The sequence below is a fragment of the Gopherus evgoodei genome, chromosome 7, assembly GCF_007399415.2.
Source record: "Gopherus evgoodei ecotype Sinaloan lineage chromosome 7, rGopEvg1_v1.p, whole genome shotgun sequence".
NCBI classification, from domain to species: Eukaryota; Metazoa; Chordata; order Testudines; family Testudinidae; genus Gopherus; species Gopherus evgoodei.
The window spans coordinates 114,212,963-114,240,832 of record NC_044328.1 but is presented as its reverse complement, the minus strand read 5'-3'; the positions used below and the strand labels follow the sequence as shown (position 1 = coordinate 114,240,832).

Here is a 27,870-nt window from a genome sequence, read left to right as displayed (position 1 = left end):
TTTGCATAGGTATGTTTGATTGTCCCAGTCACTAACCAGACAAGCTGTAAATCACTTATTTAGCTAAGCAGAATTTTAGCTTGTTGTATGTGATCAGAGAAGCATCAGGAGTGTGCAGAAGTGTAGCTTGTGCAAAATGACCGAACAAATACAAATTTTCCTGTTTGAAACCTAAAGTGTGTGAATGATGCCAGACTCTTCCTCTGAACTTTACTAAATTACTTAACCATTCCATTAATTTCCCCATGTATAAAAAAGGTTTAGTGGTGCTTATTTAGTTATCTCAAATGGGGTGTTTTAAAGTAACAGCTAGATAATATTTGTAAATAAATACAGACATTCTAAATGTTATTGGGTCAAACCCCAAAGTCCTACTCAGATCTTACTCAATTGTTAGTGAGGCAAATACCTTTGTGTAAGTTTAGATAACTCTTACCTGAGTCAAGACATCAGGATTTTACCCAAATATTATTACTTTTGTCATGGTTAGAGGGCTAGCTGCGCCTTTTGACCACATCTCTGGTCTCTCTGAGTGCACCGCCACAGGTGTTAGGCCCATTTTATGAGATGGAATCCCATGATTCTCCCATTCTTAGACTGTGTGCTATGCTACAGTACTCAGTGTATCAACTGTGCTTGCCAAGCAGGTCCAAATGGACTCAGTACCTGCCATTTTCCCCTTTGCGAGCTTATGAATATAGTGGCCCAAACCAGACTTCTTCTTATGTTGTAATTATTGTTTAATTTTTACAGTAGCAATAAAGCATAACGGAAGAGAAGAAGTTTTGAAATCAGCAAAAGGCCTATACACAAGTCTAACTTACCTAGAGTCTATCCATCCTCCCCCTCTAACTTCACCCAGAATCTCTACCTCTGGATTCATCTTTGCATTCTGTTTGATTCTGAGAGAAGGTCTAAACTGAGCCCTAAGTCTTTGTTTTCCCAGATCACACTTTCGGAAGCTGGCTGCCCAATGTCTGTTTGGTGAGCAAAGCAGGGTATTGAAGGTGGAACTTCAAAGCAGATGGTTCTTACATTGCATCTTTAGTGTTTGCTAGGAAGTGTACATCAGGATCAACACCTTCATTCCTGGATGCATTTGCTTTGAGATATACTGATGCATTGCACTATGTAAGAGCTATAATATTACAGACAGCTCCAAATTCATCCAAATTTTGTCCGAGAAAGCTCTCATTTATAAATCAAATATTTTAAAGAAAGAAGATGGAACCTTGTTATTTGTGAATTAAAAGGACTGACAGAATTATTTGATTCTAGAAATTTTTGTTGTCAGGGTTACATTTCTTGACAATTAGAATTCTGCAGCACGTGTGCCCTTCTTATAGCAAGTACTTTGTGACTAGGGTGACCAGACAACAAGTATGAAAAATCAGGACAAGGGGTGGGGGGTAATAGGAGCCTATATAAGAAACAGAGCCAAAAATCGGGACTGTCCCTATAAAATCGGGACATCTGGTCACCCTATTTGTGACAAAACCAGCGTGTTGCTGCTAGTGCTAGTGAGCTTTAATGTAGCTGCAAGCTCAGTATGCATGAATTACTTTGAGATTTGCTGGATCCCCTTAATCTAGAATTCTGGCTGGAAATGTGGTAACAAACCCTTTTCTTCCAAATATTTTTGATCTGTTGGCATTGAAAAGAGTCTCAGGTTTTGCAGTGTATTGCACAGAATTGGTTTTGTATACCTCTGAATGGTGTTTACTGGGTTTGTTTTTTTTACAGTTTTTCTATTTTTCATATCAAAGTACAGTCACAATACAGTAAAAAGTACTTTATAATGAGGGACACAGGGAGATGTATTTGCATGTTAACTATTAACCATTAGAGACTTACCTATCAAGCTGCAAATCCTAGTTTGGGCTATTAAACTTTTGCCACTGTAGGATACCATAACTATTGATAATCTCTATCGTTACAGGTGGAAAATAAAAATTAGAACTAATCCTGAACCAAAACCTGAGCTCCCAACACCACAGAATTTTAAAGGAGGTTCAGCTTCTGACCCAGTTTCCAGAACTGAGTTTCACAGCTCCACCATTTCTATTATGGGTTGAATTAAAATCCTAAATCCAAATATCCACAAACTTTGAGGTTATTCATTGAACTAGGAATTCTGATGTGAAATTCACAAGCTCAGACCCATCTCTAATAAATATTCTATTGAAACATATACTAATCATGCATCTATTTTATAATGGAAAAACAGAACTACTAGAGACAAATTACTTGCCTGTAGTCAAATAACTGGTCAGTAATAGAGGTGGAAATGCAAACTCTTCTCCTAGTCACTACATCACACTTTCTTAAAAGAAAATAGTAAATGATTTCATCAACGTACAGACCATTTCTGATATCAGTTGCTCAAAGATAACTCTGCAACACTGAAGTACTCTGCTAGAGGTTTGAAGGTAATCTATGTGATAATTAAACAGCAATCCTTCAGTCTTTACTCAGGCAACACTCCAGCTGAAATCAGGAGGAATGTCATTTGATTAAAGAGTTCAATTTTGGATCCGTAGCAGGCTGTCATTTTCCCTACATGATGCTGAATTTTTGTATTTAAATATCTTTCAAATGAAATGCAACAGTCTCTCCTTTCTTTTGAGCAGCTGGTGCAATCAGAAATGTTTTAAAAAAAAATAAAAACCTAAGATGTCGTATGTTCACATGTGAGCTAGGTATGCGGTTGGGTACATTTTCAGCTGTAAGCAAACAACATGACTTATTGAGGGGCCTAGGGGTAAACTTTTCCTAGAAAATATTTGTCATGTGTTGATGAGGGGAAGATATGACTGCAATACAATGAACACCTAATAGAGAAAACGGATTGTTTTTAGTCATTTTTAAATGGATGCACTGGATTCCGAACTTAAGTCCAGGAGATAGGAATGCAGCATGCAGCGTTCCACTTGGGATCTTCAGGTAATTTTCTGTATGGGTGTGTTTCATCAGAGCATCATGAGGTTAAAAGGCATTGCCCTTTTGCTCATTTTGTTTTGTTTGTGGGTTTTGTTGGAATGGATTGTGTTTTGGTCAATGTAGTCCTGATGAAAGGTGCTGAAAAGACAATGCTGGGTAGTTAGGCCCTGGTCCAGCAAAGCAACTTAATCATGGAGCGGTCCCATTATCTTAAATGAGATATCCTGGTCTATAAGTTAAGCATATGCTTAAGGGCTTGCTGGTAAGGAGCCAAAATGTTTCTGTTTATCTGCAGAACAGTGGAAGACTTACCACTGACATCATTATTTATTTGTATTATCAGAGCCCTGGTCGTTAACCAGGACCCCATTGTGCCTGGCACTGTACAAAAAAGACAGTTTCTGACCAAAGAGGTCACAGTCTACGTGCAGTCCCTGAAGGGATCATCTGTAGAGTATGAAGGTATTTGAGTTCCATGCCTGTTTAATTATTCGACTGTTTTCTGAGATTGCCAGCAAGGTTAGTGGTTAGTGCTGGCTTGGCTGCTATGGTTGGACACCGTGGAAACAGTAATTAGATATCATTTCCAGCCTCGCTTATTTGGCAGTGGCTCCATTATCTGCATCTTCATTTGATGACCTACAAAAATTTAATTGTTAATCCCATCCTAGTCCCCAATATTTGAGTATCTGTATAAATCTTGGGGATTTATGGCAGAAGAAAGGATAAAGGAAAATTTTATTAAGAAATTTGATTTATATAACAATGTCAAATGGAGGATGAGAAAATATGTAATGTCAGGTAGGGGTTAGAATTTTGCCTCAGCTAAAATTTCTGTGTTTTAAAATCTTTCCCTTTTTACTGTTTTTGTCTTATCTATATTACAGTAAGGCAATTTGGGAGTGTGGGGAGTCATCAAAACCCCAAACCAGAAAATTGTCAGGAAGAAAATTAAATTGTCACCCAAACAACCTCATGTCTGTCCTATAGTGTCACCATGATAGAAGGGAAAAAAACTCTAATCCATCTTTAAAAATCAGTGTAATCTTATCTGGAGCACAAACAGTGGAATGGCTTAGTCATGACTGTAATGTTATTGCATGGATAGAGTTAAATTGTTTGTGTGGCTTAGCGGTTCATTTCCATACCTGACACACATTAATGGGTTTAGATTTCTTTTAGGTCTAACTTTCACTCTAAATTTTCTAGGTTTGTAACGCTTAGTTTTGGGATAATTGCAATATCCTTGGAATGTTTTTGCCTTAAGTACCTGATACGTATTCTCAATCTTATCTCCATTTTAATATAGTGAGTTTTTGTTTTTGTTTTTTGTTCTGGAAAATATATGCTGCATCATTTCAGTTTAAACTCATATTGAATACTGTCATGTTTTGGTCATCCAAATATTAAAATGAAAATTAATATGAGGATGAAGAAGGGTAATAGAAGGCCATGGCACACTTTCTACCCACTTGCAGTCTTGAAAATAAAACAAAAAGTTATAGTCAGGCTTAACAGAATTTAAATAATTAATCTACAGGTTTACTATGCATCAACACAAATTTATGACAATAAGCATTTTCTTTGAAATTGCAGATGAAGCAGTTTTCTGAGTGCAGTAAGTATACTAAAAATGTGCTGGGTTGAATGTAGAATTAATAGCCCTTTGGATCTCATTAAGGGCATTATTAGAAGCTCTCAGTACATCTAGATTAGCTTTGGCTGTTACAATAGCTAAATGGTGGAAAATGATAACAAATACTAAAGCAGAAAAAAGAATAACAGAAGGAGAATAGAGCTGGGTGAAACTTTATGGACAAATATTGTATTAGTCAAAATCTCAAAACATTTCAGTTTTTTGTTTTGAAACATTTTGTTTTGAATTTTGCATAAATATCATTTTTTAAAAAAGGTGTGTGTGTGTGTATAATATATATATTTATATAAAAACCTGACAACACCACCAAAAATATTTTGGTCAAACCCAAACAATTATTTTTGGGAGGGGGTATGCAGCCAATGATTTAAAGAAAACATTTATTCACACAGTTCTAGCACACACAGCAAAAAATGTTCAAAGAAGCCCTTAGCCTTGCAAGAACTTACCACGAAGTAAGAAGGAAGATCATTAAGAGTAGAAATAAATACAGTGTAGAAATAAAGGTGATATTTAGGCTATGTCTACACTTAAACCATTACAGTGTCACAGTGGTGTTGGAACTCCTGAAGTGCTTCAGTACAGACGCTGACTATAGCGACGATAGGTGCGCAGAGCACTCCTATTGCTGTGGGTAATCCACTTCCCCAAGAGACAATGGTTAGGGTAACGGAAGAATTCAATCCTCTGAGCTGGTTCAAATGGTTACAGTTTTAGTTAAAAGAAACCCTCTACAGAAATATTTCTGTCATTCCCATATAGGTGAAATTTCCCACAAAACTGTATAAAATATATGATTTTTATTTTATAATATTATATCTTTTGCCTTCGTGTTCACAGAGAGGAATGGGGAAACAAGTTCCAGAAGGCACCATTGTCTAAGGGAAGAAGAACAAATCACAAAAAGATGTTTGTATCTTAACCAGACAAAGCAATTAACTAATTAGAGACATGACATAACAATAAAACCAGGGAGTACTGAATACAGAATTCTGGAGTGAGTGACAAAAGTGTGTGTCAAGTCTTTAGTCAATATAGTTTTATTACCTATTTCAAAACAGGAAAGGTACTGAAAGATAAAAGAGAGGGCAATAAAATAACGCCCAATGTTTGCCTTCATTTTTGCTCCAGCAAAATTCACAGAGGACTATTATGAGGACAACTTGCACCTTGAAATGATGATATGGCGTGAGAGATGCAAAGAAGGTTAGGGGAAATAAGGGCCAGGTTCTTTACTGCCTCATACCACATGTGATCACTTGCACCTATGCAAAGTGGTTTTCAAATGCCACCATTCAATTCTGGTGAACTGCCACACCCACTTAGCACAGATGTGAATGGCATCTCCACCTGTGAGCCAGTGGAAAATCAGGTCTTAAAGCTGAGTAATTTGCGGGAGCAGGGACCATCTTTCTTTTTTCAGTGTTTCTACAGTGCCTAGTGCAATGGGGTCCTGGTCCATAAGTCAGGCTCCCAGGTGCTACTACAGTACAAATAATAGTGTCACCTAAAGAAACGTAGTGACCCCAAAATATTGTAGACCCTGTAATTCCAGAGTCACTTGAGGATATGGACCCTGATCATAGAATCATAGAAGATTAGGTTTGGAAGAGACCACAGGAGGTCATCTTGTCCAATCCCCTGCTCAAAACAGAACCAATCCCAACCAAATCGTCCCAGCCAGGGCTTTGTCAAGCTGGGCCTTAAAAACCTCTAAGGATGAAGATTCTACGACCTCCCTAGGTAGCCCATTTCAGTACTTCACCACCCTCCCCCATGGCAACTTGAGACCATTGCTCCTTGTTCTGTCATCTGCCACCACTGAGAACAGCCTAGATCCATCCTCTTTGGAACCCTGCTTCAGGTAGTTGAAGGCTGCTATCAAATCCCCGCTCACCCTTCTCTTCTGCAAACTAAATAAGCCCAGTTCCCTCAGCCTTTCCTCATAAGTCATGTGCCTCAGTCCTGGATTGTCTGTGCACTGCTGTTGTATTGCACTCCCAGCAGATGTCTGGATGATTGAAGTCCTCCATGAGAACCAGGGCCTGTGATCTGGAAACTTCTGTTAGTTGTCCGAAGAAAGTCTCGTCCACCTCATCCTCCTGGTCTGGTGGTCTATAGCAGATGCCTACCACAACATCACCCTTGTTGCTCTCATCTCTAAACTTGACCCAAAGACTCTCCAACAGGCTTTTCTCCAGTTTCATACTAGAGCTCTGAGCAATCATTCTGCTCTCTTACATACAGTGCAACTCCTCCACCTTTTCTCCCTGCTTGTCCTTCCTAAACGGTTTATATCCCTCCACGACAGTGCTCCAGTCATGTGAGTTACCCTACCAAGTTTCTGATATTCCAATCTATTGATCCTGGAAACCCTTCAGGGCATACTACTTTATTCATGTATGTCCCAGTAATAAGTATATTAAATTTCAGGCCCTGAGTGTGAGGTGTTGAGCACTATTAGAATAGTAGTAGGTAAAGCTATGTGTCACCTGAGTTTTACTGACACTAGCGTCCATGTAATCTGACTATTTCACCCAGTGGTTTCATGTAGATGTTGAAAAGGAACATGGAGAGAACTGAGCCTTGCTAGATTCACCAAGGAAAATTTTCTGTCACCTCTTGAGTCAGGTGGAATGGAAATCACTAATAATGTATCCATCTGTCTGAATCTCTTGTGATTTAATAGATGTGTCAAGAAAAGTCTGGGCAATCAAGCGAAGGGGCTGAAAGGTCCATCCATAAAGGTTGGCAACAAAGTGGAGAGAAAAACAGTGTCAGACAAGATCCACAACCCAAGAGAAGTGAATAAGTAATATTGTGAAGTAGTAATGCTTTCATTAAACAAGAATAAACATGCTGGCTAAGAAAAAATCCTGACCACAACATTAATGTTGCTCAGGAAATTAAGGGAGATAAATTGTTCATTCAGAATCACATTGAAAATAGAAAAAGAAGCTGTGAAAGAAAATCCAGCAGTCAATTGCAGAATTCATGATCGGATTTCTAGTGATATAATCAATACTCTTTTGGAATATAATAGCAGTGCCTAGAGCTCTGCTGGTGCCCACTGGAGTTCTAGAAATCATTTTATCTTCACACAGAAAATGTTCTTACAGAAAGTAGTGGTCAACGTAGACACTGTATCTTGTTTCTGTTGCTTGGGAAGCATTAGTTAATGTGTCACACTCTCAGCCATTGTCAATAGTATTCTAAGGGGTATTTTGAAAGTAACCAGATTTAGACTTCTGATTTAAAACAAAAAGCAGAAAAATAAATGAGAGAAGGACACAGCTGCATCCTTAACTCATTCAGTTGTGCCTGGTTTTAGAAGCATATAGAGATATTCTGTAAGGTTAGACACTGGCTTTCTGTTACACCAGTGTAAATACAGACTAACTCCACTGAAACCCAGTGTGCTCAGAGCATCCTTGTCAATCCTACTTAAGAACTCGGGTGTAATTTGAGGATAGAGTGAAATAGTTGAATTTGAATGCATTTTCTCTGTATACTGAAGCCATAAAGCTATTAACAGGATGGTGTTATGATCTCGTGGGACCTATTCCTTGCTGCATGTCTTAGTTTGCAGAATCATCAAATGCAGACTTGGTGTCATGAATGCACAAGTGCCCAGACACAGACTTATGACATGACACAATGATTTTGTCCTTTGTACTAAGGGCTACATTGTGGTATTTATCCAGAATGCTGAGTAGAGCTGGTGCAGAATGTCTTTGCTTTTAGGATTCGTAAGAGGGACCGTGTTACAGAAGAGTGAGCATGATTCATTTTTCTTATCTTGAAACAGGGTGAAAGTAACTTAAGGGACTTACTAGTATGCAGGGCCAGGGTCCTGAGCAGGGACCGGTATGCAGGGCCTCAACCAGAAGGATCGGAGCCTTTTAATCCCTTGGCCCTTTAAATCGTGATTTAAAGGGCCTGGGGTTCCAGCAGCGGGGCTCTGGTGGTGATTTAAAGGGCTGCGGTAAATGTCTGTCCTTTGTGAACTATACAATACACAATATTCACATGACCAGCCAGAGAGAGAAAGGTACTTTTCAGCATATATATGCGCACATCATTTTCCATACATACATCTTGAAATGACCTCTGACATATAGGCTTTCACTAGAGACCTTACATGACATTCTTTGGTGGATTAGTATGTAGCTACCAGACCCAGGGGATTCCTATAACCCTTATGTATTCCTGTGCCCCCTGCTGGTTGTCCAAAACTGGTCACTGAGTCATACCTTGCCTCCTCCCTACTCCCTTTGTGATTATGTTCACCCTAGGGGTGAACCATCCATGTGCTCACCTGAGCTTATGGATGATGATTATTCATGGTCCTTGTGCGAGTGCATAGAGTGTGCAGAAGGCTCTTTGTTCCCCCAGTCATCTACATAGGGCGAGGGAGAATACAGCCTTAAAGGTGACAATCCTAGCTTACCTGTAATAGCAACTAACCACCGCTATCTGCCTGCTATGTTCTCGTCATCAGTCAGAGTTTTGACATTTGCCAGCATTCTGCTCTTTAAGTGAATTCTAGTACCAGCTTACTTACAGGAACAGGACAGGAAGAATAAGAGTGCAATGAATGACTGAATATATTCATGACTGAAGAAAAACCTGCCACCTTAAGTGTCTGGTTTTGTCTTCCTGTTGTTAACTGGGATTTTATCTGTACTGCCGTCCACCTGGAGACATAGATTTTATATATATAAATGATCTAAATGGAAATTATTTGTTCTTTTAATGTAAAGTCTGATTCTAAACACTAGCAGGAATAGTTACATGGGACTGTCCTCTCTCAGGTGCTATACTATCTTCTAAGAGTATTATACTTTTTAAAATAAGCTTAAATATTTTAAAGCTACTTTTTAAAAATATATATTTTAAAGGGATACAAAATAAGGGAGAACAACTTGTACTTTAGAGCACATCAGTTCATCAGTAACTTTATTCCTATACTGCTGCTCTTACTGGAGCCATTATTAGTTACCTTGAAAATGTCTCCCATGTGTAACATACATACATACATATATATTTACACACACAACCAAATTCCAACCTCACCTGCAGCCACTCCATCCCACGATAGCCATTAACAACAATGAAATTTAAAATCAGTTGGAGATGGGTACACTGAACACCTTTGGAGACCAAACTCTTAAACTGTAGGAAATAATCAAGGTCTTGATGCTGCAACATGATCCACACAGGCAGGTCTTCTCATCCACACAGAATCCTACTGAAGTCATGGTGTGTCTGCACAGGGGCACCCTGCCAGTCCAGTTCAGATTCCAGGACTGGAATCTCACATAGTTATTCTTCAGTATTCTCACAGAAACCAGGAAAGGATTAATACAGTTGTCTTACAACCACCACACTTTCAAATATAGTCTGTGCCTTACTATTGTTTAAAAAAAAAAAAGGAACTTTAAAAGCCTTTTTAGAGTTAACCTACATATTCTTATAATTTTCAGTGATAGTCTTCTATGATTTCTTGAGAACTTTGCAAACCTGAGCTGTTGTGATTAAGTGATTGATTAGGCAGAATCAGAAATCTCCAAGATTTAAATCTGTAAATCTCCCATTCCTCTGTAACTGTTTTCAGTTAATCCTATGCAGACAGTGACATTAAAATAAAACAACAGCAAAAAGAAAACCCCTTTTAGTTGCAATGCATAGGGATGTTAATGGTGCAGATTTGCATCTTTTCCTAGGTAGGTTGGTTTATTTTCTTCTTGTGATCTATTTAATAAAAGAAAGTTTAGTTCAGATATTGCCATTGAATATATTGACTGTGTATTGTTGACATATGCTTAGCTTAAAACCATTATCATTTTAAAGACCAGGATTTAGAAATTAATTAGAAGACATTAATGGCTAAACCCTAGGAGCTAAGTCATGCAAATATTATCATCTGTAAGGCTGAATATACAAAAATTGTTTGAACTGCTGACTTAGTAACTGGAGTCTGCAACCAATCTGAAAGGTAGTAATAAAGCTGAGAACAATCCTCAGCAATTATTTTCCAATATGTCCATAAAAATTATGGCATAGTTGTTAACCACTTTGCATCTTTTGGGTTTATTTTTTCTAGCAGAGTATATTAACACTAAATTATTTCTGAACTGATTTTTATGCAAAACATTGTGTGAAATAATGTTGTTTGGTACAACTGTCTCATAATACAAATGTTCACATTGAGAGGAAAAAAGGAATGTTTACATTATATACGTATAGTAACAGTAGTTTTATTCATTAAAATGGACAGTTAGGACAAAGTCTTGTTCACAGTGTGCATAATTAGAATACATATTAGAAATTGATTAAATAAATCTTAACTTTGAGCCTTTCTGAAATAGGAGATGGGCAGAAGTTTAGGGAGAATGGGATTATGACTGCGAGATAACCCAGAACCAAAATGGACTTTTCTGCTGTAGGGAAAATAATTCATTAGGAAGTATGGTCTTGTAGTTAAGACCTTAAACTGGGACTCAAGAGCAGAGTTCAGATCCCAGCCCGGTCACAGGTTTCCTGTGTGACATTGGGCAAGCCGTTTCATTTCTCTGTGCTTCAGTTTTGGCCTCTCAGCAAAAGCTATATGAGTGGAAGCTTGATCACCTTTGCTGATCACAACTGCTGTGGTCCCACACGAGCAGAGGCAACTTTCAAGTAGCTAGGGACCCAAACCAATTTGCAGCCTTATTTATTAAAATCAGATCTTGAATTGCACCCAGAAAATGAACTAGCAACTAGTACAGAGTACAGTTATAATGTATTTCTTGCAAGAAGTACTAGTAGGTAAGCAGGAGTGCTGCTTCATTTGAAGTTTCCAGAGGTTCTTCAGATAAAGCCGTGTGTACAGCCTCTTAGACCTTGTGTACACTTGTAACCTTTTGTATGGTTTTGGCATGGGGGAGCTGCCAGAGCTTTTCTCTCTACTTCCCCCTGCTAGAACCTTTTCCCACTACTGGAGTCTTTAATTTCAGTGAAGAAAGACTCCAGCAGTGGGTCATCAGCTGGGACCTACACTACTACAAATATGTGGGACGCTCTGCTTGGGTGTGTAGAGAGCAGTGTAGGGTATATACCCTAGGGTTAAGATGCGCAGGGCACTTTACTCTGTTCACCTAAGCAGTACCTTACTATCGACACTGCTGTTTATAAACATGCTAGCTGGGCATGCAGTGTCTGTACTCTACACACCATCATAAGTGTAGACCTTCCCTTACCTTACAGTAATTTGGGGGCAAGGAGTAGCTCAGACATACAGGGTGGAAGGCTCAGGAAGCAGCCCGTCAGCCTGAGTTTCTTTTGTCTGCTCCCCAGGGCCGGGCTCTACCAAGCGGCAAAAAAAAAAAAAAAAAAAAAAAAAAAAGCTGCCATGACTGTGGAGGCAAAAAAGCTGCTGCCCCTTAGAATGTGCTGTCCCAGGCATGTGCTTCCTCTGCTGGTGCCTGGAGCCGACCTTGCTGCTCTCATAATGCTTCGAGTGTCACCAAAGGATGCTCCCAGCCACAAGTTGCAGGTATCCTTCTGGTGAGTGAGGGAGCAGCAAGAGAAGGGGGAAATAGTGTTAACAAATAGAAGGGAGAGAAGAGTTACCAAAAATACATGTAAACAAGGCCACAAAGGGACCAGAATAAACAGGAAAGGAAAAGAAAGGGAGAAAAAGGATGGAAAAAGAGTCAGTGGCAACTGTGTCAGAGGGTATGTTGCAAAGGATCATGGGTGAATGCCCTGCCAGTCCATCCTGGTGAAGAGGGGTTTCAACAGATAATATTTGGAAGTCACTTTGCAATAACGTTGCCTTTAAGTCTTTGTTACTGTGGTAATAAAGATAATGGTTATCAACACTCGGCATCATGCCAGTCCATTCCATCTAACTTTGCATACACAGTAAAACAATGGAAATAAAACCAACCACATGAGACCTCTGTGTGGAAAAAGTGGAACTGGTGCAGATAAAAGGCACTAAATAGCACTTACCCTAAAATATTGACTTAGAACAATTCAGTCCTCACATTCAGATCAGTATTACTTTCTGACCAACAGTGTCCAAACCAATGGGGAAATCTTACATTATTGGTGTGTAAGTAATGGATTATCACTCTGAGGTCATCCATCAAACACACCAACTAGGCTCTCTCCAGATGCCTTTGGATGTGTTTAGAATAGACTCTTTCTCAATCACTTTTACATTAAAAGGAAGGTTCAGGACTGAAGGGATAGACAAATTTGAAATCATAATCAAGAGACTGGGATTTCAGCTTTTCAGACCGGTATGAATGCAGTAGCACCTGCAAAAGTGCATGCAATTAAAATTTGCATGCATCATAGTAATTATTCACAGAAAATAGGCATGCATTTGCAGAAATCTGGGTCTATATCTGGAACAGAGACCAAACATTCACACATTTAAGCTAAGTGAATAGGAAGGAATTGATGATATTGCGTTGTAGTGCCTACACAAACCATGACAGGCCAAGTTTCTACACGTAGATGGGCAGCATTTGTCTTCCTAAAGCATGCTCCTCAAAGGTAGAAAGCCAGCCAAATCCAGCCAGGATAAAAGGTTTTTTCTTCTCTCCTTGTCTTTCTGGTAGGAGAAAAACTGGCTTGAACAGGATTATTTTTATTAGCATAGAAAGATGTAAATTCCTTCCACTATTTTAATGATAAATATGATTTTAAAAAAGAGACAGTATTACTGAACCAGACTCTTCTTTACACTGAACAGGTCGGCTGGATAGCTCTAAGCCCCATTCTTAATTAAAAAAAATTGAACACATGGAAGTGCCTCCCCTGCCGCTTATGTATTACTCTATGCAGTCCTGCTCGCTACCTTATTAATCATGTGAATGTGTGTTGTGACAGACCCAAATCAGTGGGGTACAGGAGTCTGGTCCTATTGGTATTCAGGAGGTGGGTGGGCGAAGCCCGCCCACTTCTAAAGGACCTCCCCCCAGCCTAAGGGGAGGATCCACAGGTTTGTGACACCAGATAAGTACGGGAGACAACTAATGAAAAAACAGGATCAGGAGTGAGGTCATAGGGCTAAACAAAGGGAACCTGATGGGGACACTGAGCAGAGAACCCCAGACAACGCCCACTGCTCCTCGAAAGTGTCAAGGGAACCAGTGGACCCTGCCCAGAGGAACTCTGCCTGGATGTGTGAACGGACGGAGGAGCAGAAATAGGCCCCACAGTCGCAGGAAATCCCACTGGCCAACCTCCTCTCCCTGGTTTTGTAGATGGCTAGTTTGGCCAGGGCCAAGAGGAGGTTGACAAGAAGATCCCGCGTCTTTGTGGGGCCACGGATGGGGAGTGTGTAGATAAACAGATGAGGGGAAAAGTGCAACCAAAAATGCAATAAGAAGTTCAAGAGGAGCCGGAACAGGCTGCAATCTGGCACATTCTAAATAAATGTGCGCCAGGGTCTCTTTCATGCCACAAAAAGGGCAGGTGTTGGGGACAGGGTTAAACTGCGCCAAGTACACGCCTGTGCTCATGGCCCCGTGAAGGAGCCACCAACTGACATCCCCAGTGGGCCTCGGGACCAGGGCAGAGTATAAACTGGCCCACCAGGGCCTCTCACCCTCAAGAGGTGGCAGGAGGTCCCACCATTTGGTATCAGGGTGGGATGCAAGGGTGAAGTAGCAGAGAGTGTGGCGCACGAGCGTGTACAGGTGTTTCCGTGGCACAATCTGGGACAGAACCGGCTGCAGATTGTGCAGCCAGCTCACAGTGAAAGGGTGAGGGGGCCGATTGAGTCCACGGGGCAGGGGCCCCATAAAAATGTCCCCAGAGCCTGGGGTGGAGGGTGGGAAGGGCATACCCCCTCTCAGGACCTGGTCGAGGTAAGCCCGAGCAGCAGGCAGTAAAGCGGCCTTCACCTCCTGAAGTACGCGCCGGGGAGCATGAGGTCTGGAGAGCCCCATGCGCTGAGCGAGCCTCAGGGAATCCAGCCGGTCTCCGACACTGGTGACTCCCACTAAGATCAGCCTCTGGCGCACCGCGGGGGACTCCGCCACCTGTAAACTGGGGATTGTGTAGCAGGGGCTCCGTGAGAAGATTGGCCCCCACGGTGACCGCCATGGACCTGGTCATTGAAAAGAGCTTCCAGGTCTGGAGGAGGTCTTGGTAGAAGATTGGCAGCCCGGAGAGGTCTTGCGGAAGACCTCTCGGATGGAGGTAAAAGAGCTGCTGGTCGTATCGGAGCCCTCGGAAGCGGTGGAGGAAGGCATGTGCCAATACACTCCACGCTGGACTACCTGCACCATACAGGAGTCCCTGCAGGGCCTGGAGGTGGAAGACATGGACCTGTGTGTAGGCATTTCAGGCCCTGTCCTCCCTCCTCCAGGGGCAGGTGAAGGACCCCTGCAGAGACCCAGTGCATCCCTGGCCAAAAGAACTCCAGAATCGTCGTCCGGAGGTTGGCCAGGAAACCTGGGGCTGGGACCAGAGTGTTGAGCCGGTACCAGAGCATGGACAGGACCAGTTGATTGAGCACCAGTGCCCTCTCTCGAAGGGAGAGGCACCGGAGTAGTCCCATCCATTTCCGGAGCTGCTCTGTCACCCTGCCCTCCAGACTGTGCCAGTTCTCCAGCAGAGATGGATGTGTGGCAGAAAGGTAAACACTGAGATAGAACAGCAGACTCGCATTCCACTGGATGGCCTGAAGCGCGGGTGGGAGGGATCTCGCCTGCCACCGGTCCCCAACCACCAGGCCAGAGCTCTTGACCCAGTTGACTTGGGTGGAGGAGGCCGCCGAGTAGATGGCCTGGCAAGCCTCCACCCACACCAAGTCGCCCGGGTCCTGGACCACGAGGAGCACGTCGGCGTACGCCGACAGGACCAGCTGCAGTTTCGGCTCTCAAAGCACCAACCCCGTCAGCCTCCGACGGAGGAGACAGAGGAAGGGCTTGATCGCCAGAGCGTACAGCTGACCCAAGAGGGGACACCCCTGCTGCACTCCTCACACGAAGCTGACCAGCTTGGTCAGGGTCCAGTTGAGCCTTACCAAACACCCGCAGAAGCGTACAGTACCTGGAGAAAACCCACAAACCGGGGTCTGAAGCCAAACGCTTGCAGAGTGCTCAGGAGATACCCATGGTCCACCCTGTCGAACGCCTTCTCATGATCCAGGGACAAGAGGGCGAATGACAGACCATCCCTACACCCTAATTCCAGAGGGTCCTGGACCAGATACAGGTTATCAAAGATCGTGCCGCCTGGGACAGTGTAGGTCTGGTTTGGGTGGATCACGTCCGCCAGCCCGGACCCTAGCCACATCGAGATGGCCTTTGCAACGATTTTGTAGTCCATGCTGAGGAGCGAGATGGGACGCCAGTTCTGTAAGTCGCGGAGGTCCCTCCTCTTTGGAAACAAGGTGTGCATGGCTCGCGTGCACAAGAGAGGGAGGACCCCACCCTGCAAAGACTCGGCCCAGACGGTGACCAGGTCTGGGCTGAGGACATCCCAGAACACACGGTAGAACTCCACAGTCAGCCCATCCATGCCCGGAAATTTATTGGTGGGCATGCGATGGAGGGCTTCTGAGAACTCGGCCAGAGTGAGAGGCAGCTCTAGCCGGTCCCGGTTGCCCAGGCTGACCGTCGGGAGACCGTCCCAGAGCACTCTGCAAGCATTAGGATCGGTCAGATCTGGGGAGAAAAGACTCGCATAGAAGGCCCTGGTCCTCTTGCACATCTCTGCCAGATCCGTGAAGGGGGTGCCGTCCTCCGCCAGGAGGCAAGTGACGTGCTTCTTGGCCCCCCTCCTTTTGTTTGTTTTAAACCTGCCTATTAATTTCATTCGGTGACCTTTGGTTCTTGTGTTAGGTGGAGGGTAAATATTCACTTTCTCTACATCATTCATGATTTTATCAGCCTCTATCATATCCTGCCTTAGTTGCATCTTTTATAAGTACCAGTCTTAATCTCTCCTCATATGGAAGTTGTTCCATACCCCTAATAATTTTTGTTGTCCTTGCCTGTATTTTTCCCAATTCTAATATATTTTTTGAGATGTGGTGACCAGAACTGCATGTATTATTCAAGGTGTGAGCATATGATGCATTTATGTAGTGGCATTATGATCTTTTCTGTTATTATCTATCTTTTTCCTAACATTTTGTTAGCTTTTTGACTGCCACCTCAAATTGAGCAGATGTTTTCAGAGAATTACCCTCAATGATCCTTGAGTGGTAACACTTAATTTAAACCCCAACATTTTTTATGTATAGTTGGGGTTATGTTTTCTAAAATGCATTACTTTGCATTTATCAACATTGAATTTTATCTGCCCAGTTTTGTGAGATCCCTTTGTAACTCTTCACAATCAGCTTTGGATTTAACTTTTATCTTGAGTAATTTGTCTGCAAATTTTGCCATCTCACTGTTTACCTCCTTTTCCAGAACATTTATGAAAATATTGAACAGCATAGATTCCAATACAGATCCTTGGGGAGCCCTGCTATTTACCACTTCTAATGTGAAAACTGACTATTTATTCCTACCCTTTGTTTCCTATCTTTTAACCAGTTACTGATCCACAAAAGGACCTTCCCTCTTATCCCATGACTGCTTAGTTTGCTTAAGAACCTCGGGTGACGGACCTTGTCAAAGGCTTTCTAAAAGTCCAGGTACACTATATCAACTGGATCACCCTTGTCCATGTCCTTGTTGACCCCCTCAAAGAATTCTAATGCATTGGTGAGGCATGATTTCCCTTCACAAAAGCCATGTTGACTCTTCTCCAACATATCTTGTTCATTTGTTTCAACTCTAATTGCTGATGTGTCTTTCCTATCAATTAGCTTGTCATCATCAGCAGAGTGGGGCCTGAAAGAAATAATACTCAACAGTTAAAAATGCAGTGGAAGCCTCCATCTCTTCAAAACATGAAAAGAAACAATCTAGCCCTGCAGGCCTTATGAAAGCAAAACTCCCATTGACATTGATGGGTGTTTGGCCTAAATAAGGGGTCCCAAGGAATGGGCAAATAAAAGAAATAATGACATTTCTTTGTAACAGTGAAATGAAAAGCTTTTTCTCTGGCCAAGACACAGTTTTTGTGTTTCTCCAGTAACAGCTGAGATGCTCTCTCTAACATCTAACTCTCTCCCATTGCTTACGCTGCTCTTGACTTTAGCAGTGTCGTTAACTAAAACAAGAGAAGCAAAACCTTGAGTTTTGGTTATGTCAGGTAAGTGAAGGAAGAACAGATTTAAAAAATATTTTGTTTTTAAAATGACTGTCCTTTTTAAGTTATAAGGGTCCTTGAATAGTTTAGTTTCTCAACTAAAGTGATTTTTTAAATAGCATTTCAGTTCACCTCTTTAAAAAAAAAGTCTTAGAAGCACATATGTTTAGGTGAACTGTTTTGAAAATACTGCATCTTACCTGGGTAGGATCCTATTTGCAATGAATAAAAAATATTAGAAGTGTGGCATAAAAAGAGCTACCAGTTTTGTAAACAACGTAAGTGCAAGCAGTAATCAAATATGATTTGACAAATGGAAATTACTGTGGCAACAGAATTCTCTTTCAGATGCAGGATTTCAAAACCAAAATTAGATGCAAGGCAGTTGAGAGAATAAATAATAATAAACCTAGGCATAATTTGTCATCTCTTGAAAAACAAACTGATAACCTTAGAAATACCTAAGACCTAATGTATAGACAATATGTAGTCTGTAAACAAACATTTTGTTTTTGTTTGGGTTTCTTAAAGTTATAAACCAATAATTTATTTTAAAGACAAAAATGTCTCAGATATGTTCTTTTCTTTGTGTCTTTAGTTACAATCAGATCTGTAATCTCACTATGCCAGACTTCCATGTCAGGTAGTTTATCTGAGAGGCAGTGTTTCATTACTAATTTTTTAACCAGAAGCAAAAGAACACTAGCAAATCTTTGAGGCCAATGATATAGAGCTATCATGGTGTATACCTAGTAAACAAATAAAGGACTTTCTATAATTTTGCCTGATCAGCTGTTTATCTCTTTACACACAGTATATGTACAAAATGAGATACCTTTAGGCTGTCTCAAATATCAGGCCATGCTATAGAATACTTTTGAAAATATGGAAATTCACCTATTATAAGCTTATAGTAGAAGAAAAGTATGATAATGCATTAAGGATTCAGTTATATGATTCCTTGAGATTTTAGCATAATTAGTACAAGTCCGTCAACTACTGCAGCTTAGGTTACAATAGAAATATGAGATCAATGAAACTCTGTATGGTAGTTATAACAGGGAAGATGGGAATCAAAACTCATAAATTTTGTTGCACAACTTTCTTGTTCTGCAACCTTATATAAATTAGCTTGAGATCTCTCCTTCTCAGTCTACCTACATATTAAATGGTTATAATAGAACTAAAAGGGCATATAACTGTGAAGCTTAAGACAGACCACATCTCCTCTATTCTTTATCATGTTTTTCTTTGCTCTTTTAGGTTCTTTTTTTTTTTTAATGGGGTCTTGGCTTTTATGTGATTTGTAGAGTTTAAAATCCTGTACCATTTCAACTTCTTATCATAGGAGTTGGAACTAGGAATACTGGGGGGTGATGCCGAACCTCCTGGCTTGAAGGAATTCAATGTGCATGGGAGGCGGGTAGAGCAAGGCAAGGAGAATGTAACTGTTTCATGTACCGGCTGGCCTTCCAATTCTTCGGTAGGCAGGCTGCAAGCTGCAGTCGGGGAAGGGGACTTGGCAAGGATGCAAAATATGCAAGTACAACATAACAAGGAACGCTCATAGTCACCACCCTGCACCTTAAGCGGGGGTGGGGGTGTTTTCTGGCTGGCCAGGAGATAAGGCCAGTGCTTTCTGGCTAGTGGGATGAGGGTAGACATACAGCTGCTGGAAAAGCAGTCAGTGTGGTGGATGACTCACCACCTAGGAATGAGGAGTTATAAACATCAGCATGGATTTGGCCCCTCCTCTCATTTCACTTGGAGCAAGCTGAGTATCGCCTGGGAGGGGGAGCGAGTAAAGCATGGGACAATTAAGGGGGGTGGGAGGGGAGAGGGACAGAGCAAGGCAAGGAAAATTAAACTGTTTCATGGCTGTGTGCTGCTTGCTGCTCACGTGCCTATATCTTTGCTGGAAAGGGGACAGGCACAGGCAGGGCAGCCCCAAGGGAGCCCATGGACTGGAAGGAAACCCATGACAAACAGTATTGCAGCAGGGGCAAGGGGGCTCGCAAGTATGTGGACTGCTGCTGCCCAGGGTGGTGTGTTTAATAACCCAAGGCATAACCTGGGACAGCCTCATGGACTAAGGGAGGCTTAGTAAATGATCACAGGAAAGTGTCATGCACTCAGATGAGCTGGCTGTGTGCATTGATGGGGTTGTTAGCTAAGATGTGCAGCAAATGGTCAGTGACATTGTTTCTGAGGTTTTCCCCACAGCATTACAAAGCTTCAAAGGGCGCAAGGTCACCTAAAAAACCAGGATGTTTTCTTCCACCTGAGGGAAGGGATGACGGTAATCCTGATCCCGGGGTTGAATGTAATGTAAGCCACACAGAGGTTGGGGAAATGGGTGGCAGATGTGGTATCTGGCCTTCCAGCCTGGCAAAGGGTGGCCGTTGCAGGGGCCACAGCCAGGTGCAGGGACCATGCTCAACCAGTCACTCAGTGAGTTCACCTGTGGGGAACAGGAGTCAGCTGATTGGGGTAGTAAGTACTCTGGGCCCAGGAGTAGAAGGTTGAGAAGCCTGGACAGAACCACGTAGGGGTGGCACCTTCAGTGGGGAACATTGACATTATTACACAGCTGCTGCAAGCTAATTTGCATTTACAACAGCAGCTTCAGGCAGCTAGATGTGAGGGGTCTGCACAGGGTGACAGGGTAGGCCCAGCATGGGCTCAAGTTTCAGCAGCAGGACTAGGAAGGGGCACATGGCAACTCATCGGCCATCAGGGGACAGGGTAGACACTCCCACGGGGCCTATGGGGAAACAGGGCTCTGCAGTACGGCTATGCCGGGGTAGCTTATGCAATGGGAGTTCACCTACTCAGTGCAACTAAATATAGAATCCTCACAGGCAATTTGGGCATGTAATATCCCTATGGCACAAGAAGGTATTCACAGACAGTAAACATGGACAAGGCGAGCAAAACAGTGAACTGCCCAAGAGACCAAGGGTGCCTAGAACATGAAAACATTGGGAGGCTGCCCTTGTCGTCTAGGCGGGTGTTATGGTACAGGCCTATCCAGACAGCAGCCCGGCCTTTGTTAATTATACGAATATAATTAGGCGGGCACCCAGTATGTTTGAGGGCATGTCATAAGCAGTTTCTATTCAGGGCAGCAACACAAATTAGAATAAGGTGGCATCACACACTGTGGATCAAAGACATAACACCAAGAGCGCCAGAGGTTTGTTCATACCACAACCATCCCGAAAAGGGCCCCATGCACATAATAGTACTTGCTGGGCATTTAATAAGGGAAGTTGTTTAAGACACCTACCGCCGGAAATTTTATTTTGACAAGGGTATGCCCATGGGCTGTTCAGTATCCTGTGCAGCTTTTCAGAAGTTTAGTAAAATGTTTCATTGGGCAGTGGTGCAGTCAGTGAGACTAAACCAAATAGTGCATTATTTGCACAATTTTTGTTCACAAGGCGAGCTGGGTCAAATGAGTGTTTTCACCTGTTGGACACAGTTCACAGCCTGGCTAAATAGTTGGGAAAAACCCCTAGCGAAGGACAAAACAGAAGCCTTTTTCATGACATTAATCTATCTGGGCTTTGAGCTGAACTTTGCTTGCAGGCTTGTTGCCCCCGGGCGGGCTTTTTGTCCCCGGCTAGCAGCGGCAACGGCTGGCATAGGCAAACCACACAATTACATATGAGTCACTACATAGATGTAAAAGCAGCAAAGAATCCTGTGGCACCTTATAGACTAACAGACGTTTTGGAGCATGAGCTTTCGTGGGTGAATACCCACTTCCTCAGATGCATGTAATGGAAATATCCAGGGGCAGGTATATATATGTGCGCTAGCAAGCAAGCTAGAGATAACGAGGTCAGTTCAATCAGGGAGGATGAGGCCCTGTTCTAGCAGTTGAGGTGTGAAAACCAAGAGAGGAGAAACTGGTTCTGTAATTGGCAAGCCATTCACAGTCTTTGTTCAATCCTGAGCATACATAGATGTAATAAGACTTGTGGATGTGGAAAAGCTTTCTAAGTCAATTTAAGGGGGTATCATTGTGGAGGTACAAATGGTTATTAATTTGGGTGTGCCATTGTGCGATAACATGGCAGTGGTATAGGTTATCAATCACCAAAGTTCCAGATCACACAGGATTGGAAAGTTGATAAGGGCATTTGTTCCCCAGTGCTTAACCTTCAACATCTGTTGGTTGTTTCTTTTCTTCCAAGCACATTCCGGGCATGGATAATGGCAAAGCAGATGCCTTGTCTCATTTCTGGTTTGCCACAGGCTTTCTGGAACCTCGAAATGTCATGTCTTTGGCAAAATGCAGATTCTTTGGCTCCAGCTTACAAGTTGTTTGTTTTGTTTTCTTTTAAGAAGTCTTGTCAATACAAGGATCCAGAGACTGAGTTGCCTATATGGCCCTCCGTTAAGGGCGGTTGCTGCAGTACGAGGTTAAAGACAATGCTGCTGCTGGTGTCCCTTGACGATCACAAATGGGACAATGGGTTCTTTCTCCCCAGTAGGGCTGCTAGCCAAGAGGCCATTTGCGGATGTCTGAGAACCTGGCAGGGTTGGGGGGAGGCAGCCAAGCAAATTGGTGGTGCCTCCTGGTGGCAGATGTTCAATGCAGGTACTCCATAGGGAGGGCAGCCAGTGACCAGATAAATGGCCTGGTAAAGGACTTAGAAGGAGGATAAAGAAAACAGAATGGGGGAGGGAGTTTGGAGACTCCCATCACCAGTATGGCAGGGAGCCAGCCTCCCTGACCCCCTCCCCACACACCTTCTCATAGCCCTCCTTAAGCCTATTGCAAGGCTGGTGGATGGTAAGGTTCAAACCATGGGTTGGATGGGGGTCCTGGATGGAAACAAAGGGATGAGGAAGCCCCAGACGGGGTTGGGGGGAGGCAGCCAAGCAAATGGCTGGTGCCTCTTGGTAGCAGATGTTCAGTGCAGGTACTCCATAGGGAAGGCGGCCAGTGACCAGATAAATGTCCTGGTAAAGGATTTAAAAGGAGGTACCAGATAAAGAAACAGTACGGGGCGAGCGTTCAGGGACTCCCATGACTGATACAGCAGGAAGCCAAACCCCCCTATCCCCGTTCTCATAGCCCTCCTTAAGCCTCTTGAGAGGCTGGTGAATAGTTAGGTCCACACCATGGATCGGCTGTGGGACCTGGATGGAAACAAAGGGGGGCCGGTGGAAGCCCCAGTGAATTGATTTGAATAAGCATGGATTTGCACGCACTGTGCACTTTATCTGCCGGGTAGTCCCAGACATCTATAAAATAAAGTTGTGGCCTGATTAAAACCCATAACAAGTCTCCTGTCCTTCTTGCAGTATACTCAGACAATTAAAAATCCTGTCCCATTTCAACTTCTTATCATAGGTGCTGGAACTAGGGATACTGGGGGTGCTGCCAAAGCTCCTGGCTTGAAGTGGTTTCTGTCATATACAGGATTTACAGTTTGGTTCAATGGCTCTCAGCACCACCTTAATACAAATTGTTCCAGCACCTCTTGCTTCTTATATTTCCCTCTTGCTTCCTTTTCCTTCTGAAACAATTCATTCTACCCCCTCAGCATGTAATTTACCCCCTCAGCATGTAACACTCACCACTTTACTCCAATTTATGTAATTTACACCAACACTTACATCATCTGACAATTTGGCCCAAAGAATGTAAGTGACTTGCCTCAGTTGATCTGATAAATTGGTGGCAGATTGGGATTGGAACTCCATAGTTCCTGGCGTCTAGTGCCCGGCTTTTCAGTGAGACCTCATCATCTTTATCATTATAATTAAATAATTGTATTTATTCATTTAAGCTACTGGAGTCAATATCCCTTTGGTTTCTATAAATTATGCACCTTTAACTCAGCAGAGGATGAAAGAAGAACTCATGGGTCTTTTTTCTTCCAATATAAGTTGTGTATATTGAAGGTTAATGAAGTTTCTAATACAGTGCCAGACCCGTGGAATTTCTGTTATTGTGGGATTATTTTTCTAACATTCTCAGCAGTGTCCCTTGGTAGCATAGCAAGAAGATTAAACATTTTGAGCAGCATGTGACTTTATTTATTTTTTTAAATATATGAAATTAAGTTGAGCCAGGACCGATTTTGAATTAAATTACGAAAGTATGACATAATCCTTCATTTAAGACTTGCAAACCCTAGAATTCCTATATGTATTAATAGTCACAAAAAGCTAACTCATAAAGTCAGAAGGGACCATCATGATCGTCTAGTCTGACCTCTTGCACATTGCAGGCCACAGAACCTCACCTACCCATTCTTATAATAGACCCCTAACCTGGTGTCTGGCTGAGTGATTGAAGTCCTTAAATTATGATTTAAAGACTTAAAGTTATAGAGAATCCACAAATTACACGAGTCTAAACCTGCAAGTGCCCCTCTCTCATGCTGCAGAGGAAGGTTAGAAACACAAACAAACCTATAACCCAGGGTCTCTGCAAATATAACCAGGGGAAAATTCCTTCCTGACACCAAATATGGTGATCAGTTAGACCCTGTGCATGTGGACAAGAACCCCCCAGATAGACACCTTGGAAAGAATAATCTTCAGTAACTCAGAGCCTTCTCCCATCTAGTGGCACATTACTGGTCATTGGAGATATTTGCTGCTAGCTGTCACATCATGCTATCCCCTTCATAAACTTATCAAGCTCAGTCTTGAAGCCATTCAGGCTTTTTGCCACCACTGTTCCCTTGGAAGGCTGTTCCAGAATTTCATTCCTCTGATGGTTAGAGGCATTTGTCTAATTTCAAACCTAAGTTTGTTGATGGCCAATTTATATCCATTTGTTCTTGTGTCCACATAGGCGCTTAACTTAAATAGCTCCTCTCCCTCCCTGATATTTATCCCTCTGATTTAATATAGAGAACAATCATATCTCCCCTCGCCCTTCTCTAGGTTAGGCTAAACAAGCTAAGCTCTTTGAGTCCCCTCTCGTAAGGTAGGTTTTCCATCCCAGTAGCCCTTCACTGCACCTGTTCCAATTTGAATTAATCTTTCTTAAACATGGGAGACCAGAACTACACACCCTATTCCAGATGAGGTTTCGCCAGTGCCTTGTGTAATTGTACTAGCACTTCTCTGTCTACTGGAATTATCTTCTCTGGTGCGTCATAGGACTGCTTTAGCCTTTTTGATGGCTGCATCACATTGGTGGTTCATAGTCATCCTATGATCAACCAATACACCCAGATTTTTCTCCTCCTCTATCACATCCAACTGATACATCCCTAGCTTATAGCAAGAATTCTAATAGCTAGTCCCTAAATGCATGATTGCACTATTAAATTTCATCCTATTTCTATAATTCCAGTTTACAAAATCATCCAGATAGTCTTGCATGATATTCTGATCCTCCTCCATATTGGCAATACCTCCCAACTTTGTGCCATCCACAAATTTTATAAGCACACTCTCACTTTTTGTGCCAATCTCAGTAATAAAAATTTTAAATTCATGAATTCTTAGAGATCTTCTTTTATAGAAAAAACAGTAGAGAGAGATGTTTGATATTAACTATACAATGTTATCAGGGTACTGTTTTTTATAATATCCATATCTATATCCATCCCAATAGACCCATTTTTCTTTGGAACCAGCTTTCTTTCCTAGCTAAAGAAGACAGTGGAGCTTTTCTGGATTTACCCTGTGGCAACTAAGATCAGAATCTGGCCTGATAAATTCACATTATGTCTGTTAGGACCTGTAAAGTGGTTGATTTTGGTTCTACTTTGGCATATTTTGAAGATGTCTAGAGTTCTCATCTTGTCTAGTACTTGAATCCTTTGTTTATCAGCCCAGAGACATGGAAGAGTGCGAGACTAGAGAGTGTGAGTAAGGAAATCAAACAGGAATTACCATTAATTTAAGAAGAATTTTTTTATGATTTTAGTGCCCAGAAGTATGCATGATGCCTCTCAAAATAGAATAAAATGTCACTTAAATGAAATTTTAGCTATCTATTATCTGTTCTTTTATCACTGATAAATGTTTCTCATGAACTCTTTCAAACTCTGGTTCTTATAGGGTTGATAGAATAGAAGAGAGTCTACATTTCCACTGGTTCCATTCCCACTTTTTCCTTGTGAAGTATGTGTCTTTCATCTCATTCAAAATGTTATCATCACTGCCAGCATTTCCCATGAACTGGATGTATCTAGTGTTCTAGTTTTAGTAAGAAATGAAATCAAGCCCCAAGCTGTAGATGCATGTCATATAGTTGTTTTATGGTATTGCTGCATTCCATTAAATCATTACATATTCCTATTAATTTTCATAACAATGGCTTCCTATACCTTTTGAAGGTGTTGTGCTCCTAATATCTCTCGATAATATCTCTCTTTTTCCCATATGATGTATATTGTAATGAGATTGTTAATAATAAAAATAGTGCAATTACTACTGTAATTTAATCATGCAGGCAGAATTGTATGTGAAAATGCTGACATCTGCAGTTCCCACAAAAACACAGGAAGCCATCTGTGTTTTTATTGCTTGCTTGATTTTTTTTGCGAACAACTGAGTTCAATTCCCTAGCAGTACCCAACAGCAACATACAAATAACCTCCCTCTGTATTTCACATTTCTCATTTCACAGATTGAAGACATGCAATGGGGTAAAGGAATACGCGAGATCCCATCCTCTGTTTGCAGTCTGCCTTGTAAACCAGGTGAAAGGAAGAAGATGGTGAAAGGGATGCCATGCTGTTGGCACTGTGAGCTCTGTGATGGATACCAGTACCAAGCTGATGAGGTGACATGTTTGCTCTGCTCATATAACGAGCGACCTAATGAGAACCGCACTGGATGCCGCCCTATACCCATTGTGAAATTGGAATGGCACTCTCCATGGGCCGTCATACCAGTCTTCTTGGCTATGCTTGGAATTATTGCCACCATTTTTGTAATGGCGACCTTCATTAGATATAATGACACTCCCATCGTCCGGGCTTCTGGAAGGGAACTCAGCTATGTCCTGTTGACCGGAATATTTCTTTGTTATATAATTACTTTCCTGATGATTGCCAAACCAGATGTTGCAGTGTGCTCCTTCCGACGTATCTTCCTGGGCTTGGGGATGTGCATCAGCTATGCAGCCCTTTTAACTAAAACAAACCGCATCTACCGCATATTTGAACAGGGCAAAAAGTCAGTGACAGCACCTCGGCTTATAAGCCCAACATCGCAGCTGGCGATCACTTCGAGTTTAATATCAGTTCAGCTTCTAGGGGTTTTCATTTGGTTTGCGGTTGATCCACCCAACATCATCATAGATTATGATGAGCAGAAGACAATGGACCCTGACCAAGCCAGAGGAGTTCTCAAGTGTGACATTACGGATCTACAAATCATTTGCTCCTTGGGGTATAGCATTCTCCTAATGGTTACATGTACTGTGTATGCCATCAAGACTCGGGGTGTCCCAGAGAATTTTAATGAAGCTAAACCCATTGGATTCACTATGTACACTACCTGTATAGTATGGCTTGCCTTCATTCCAATATTTTTTGGTACTGCACAGTCAGCTGAAAAGGTAGGTGAAAATGAACTGTTAGTCTGATATATCAGGAGTCATTGCAGCTATAAATTACGGTCTGAACAGACCAAAAATGAGCTAGCTATATAAAATATATTACTGTTACATGTAGCAGTCTATAACCTTACTTTTCTTCCAATTAGTTGGTGGCCCATTCATTTGATAAATTGGCAGGTGAGCAATAGGAATCAGTTGAACCATTAGTTTCATTGTTGTCTGTTTCAGTTGTACCTTTTCAGTAAGATGAATGGGGTTAGCTGTCATGCTACCTGAAATGATGACTCTTAAGTAAGTTATTTTGAGTATGAGATAGAAACTTAGCATCTGTGGGGAAAAAAACATGGCAATTATTGTACGTCTGCACTTCTGGAGTTCATCACTAAGGACAGCAAATAGCTGTCCTGATGAGTCTTCTGTCTCACAAAGAATAGAATTCTAAATCATCCAGAGCAACACAGAGTCCTGGCATAAGCCAATTCCATTAAAATTAGTGGAGCACATTCTG

General features: G+C 42.0%; 1 protein-coding gene across 4 annotated transcripts in view; it reads left to right on the top strand.

The window, feature by feature from the left end:
• The window catches only part of GRM7 (glutamate metabotropic receptor 7), a 553,085-nt gene that overhangs the window by 408,063 nt on the left and 117,152 nt on the right, over positions 1 to 27,870 (top strand). For all 4 annotated transcript variants that reach the window (XM_030570395.1, XM_030570394.1, XM_030570392.1 and 1 more), the window contains exon 8: positions 26,427 to 27,362. In XM_030570395.1, coding sequence (XP_030426255.1) covers positions 26,427 to 27,362 — 936 coding nt within the window. The remainder of the gene's footprint in view (positions 1 to 26,426; positions 27,363 to 27,870) is intronic.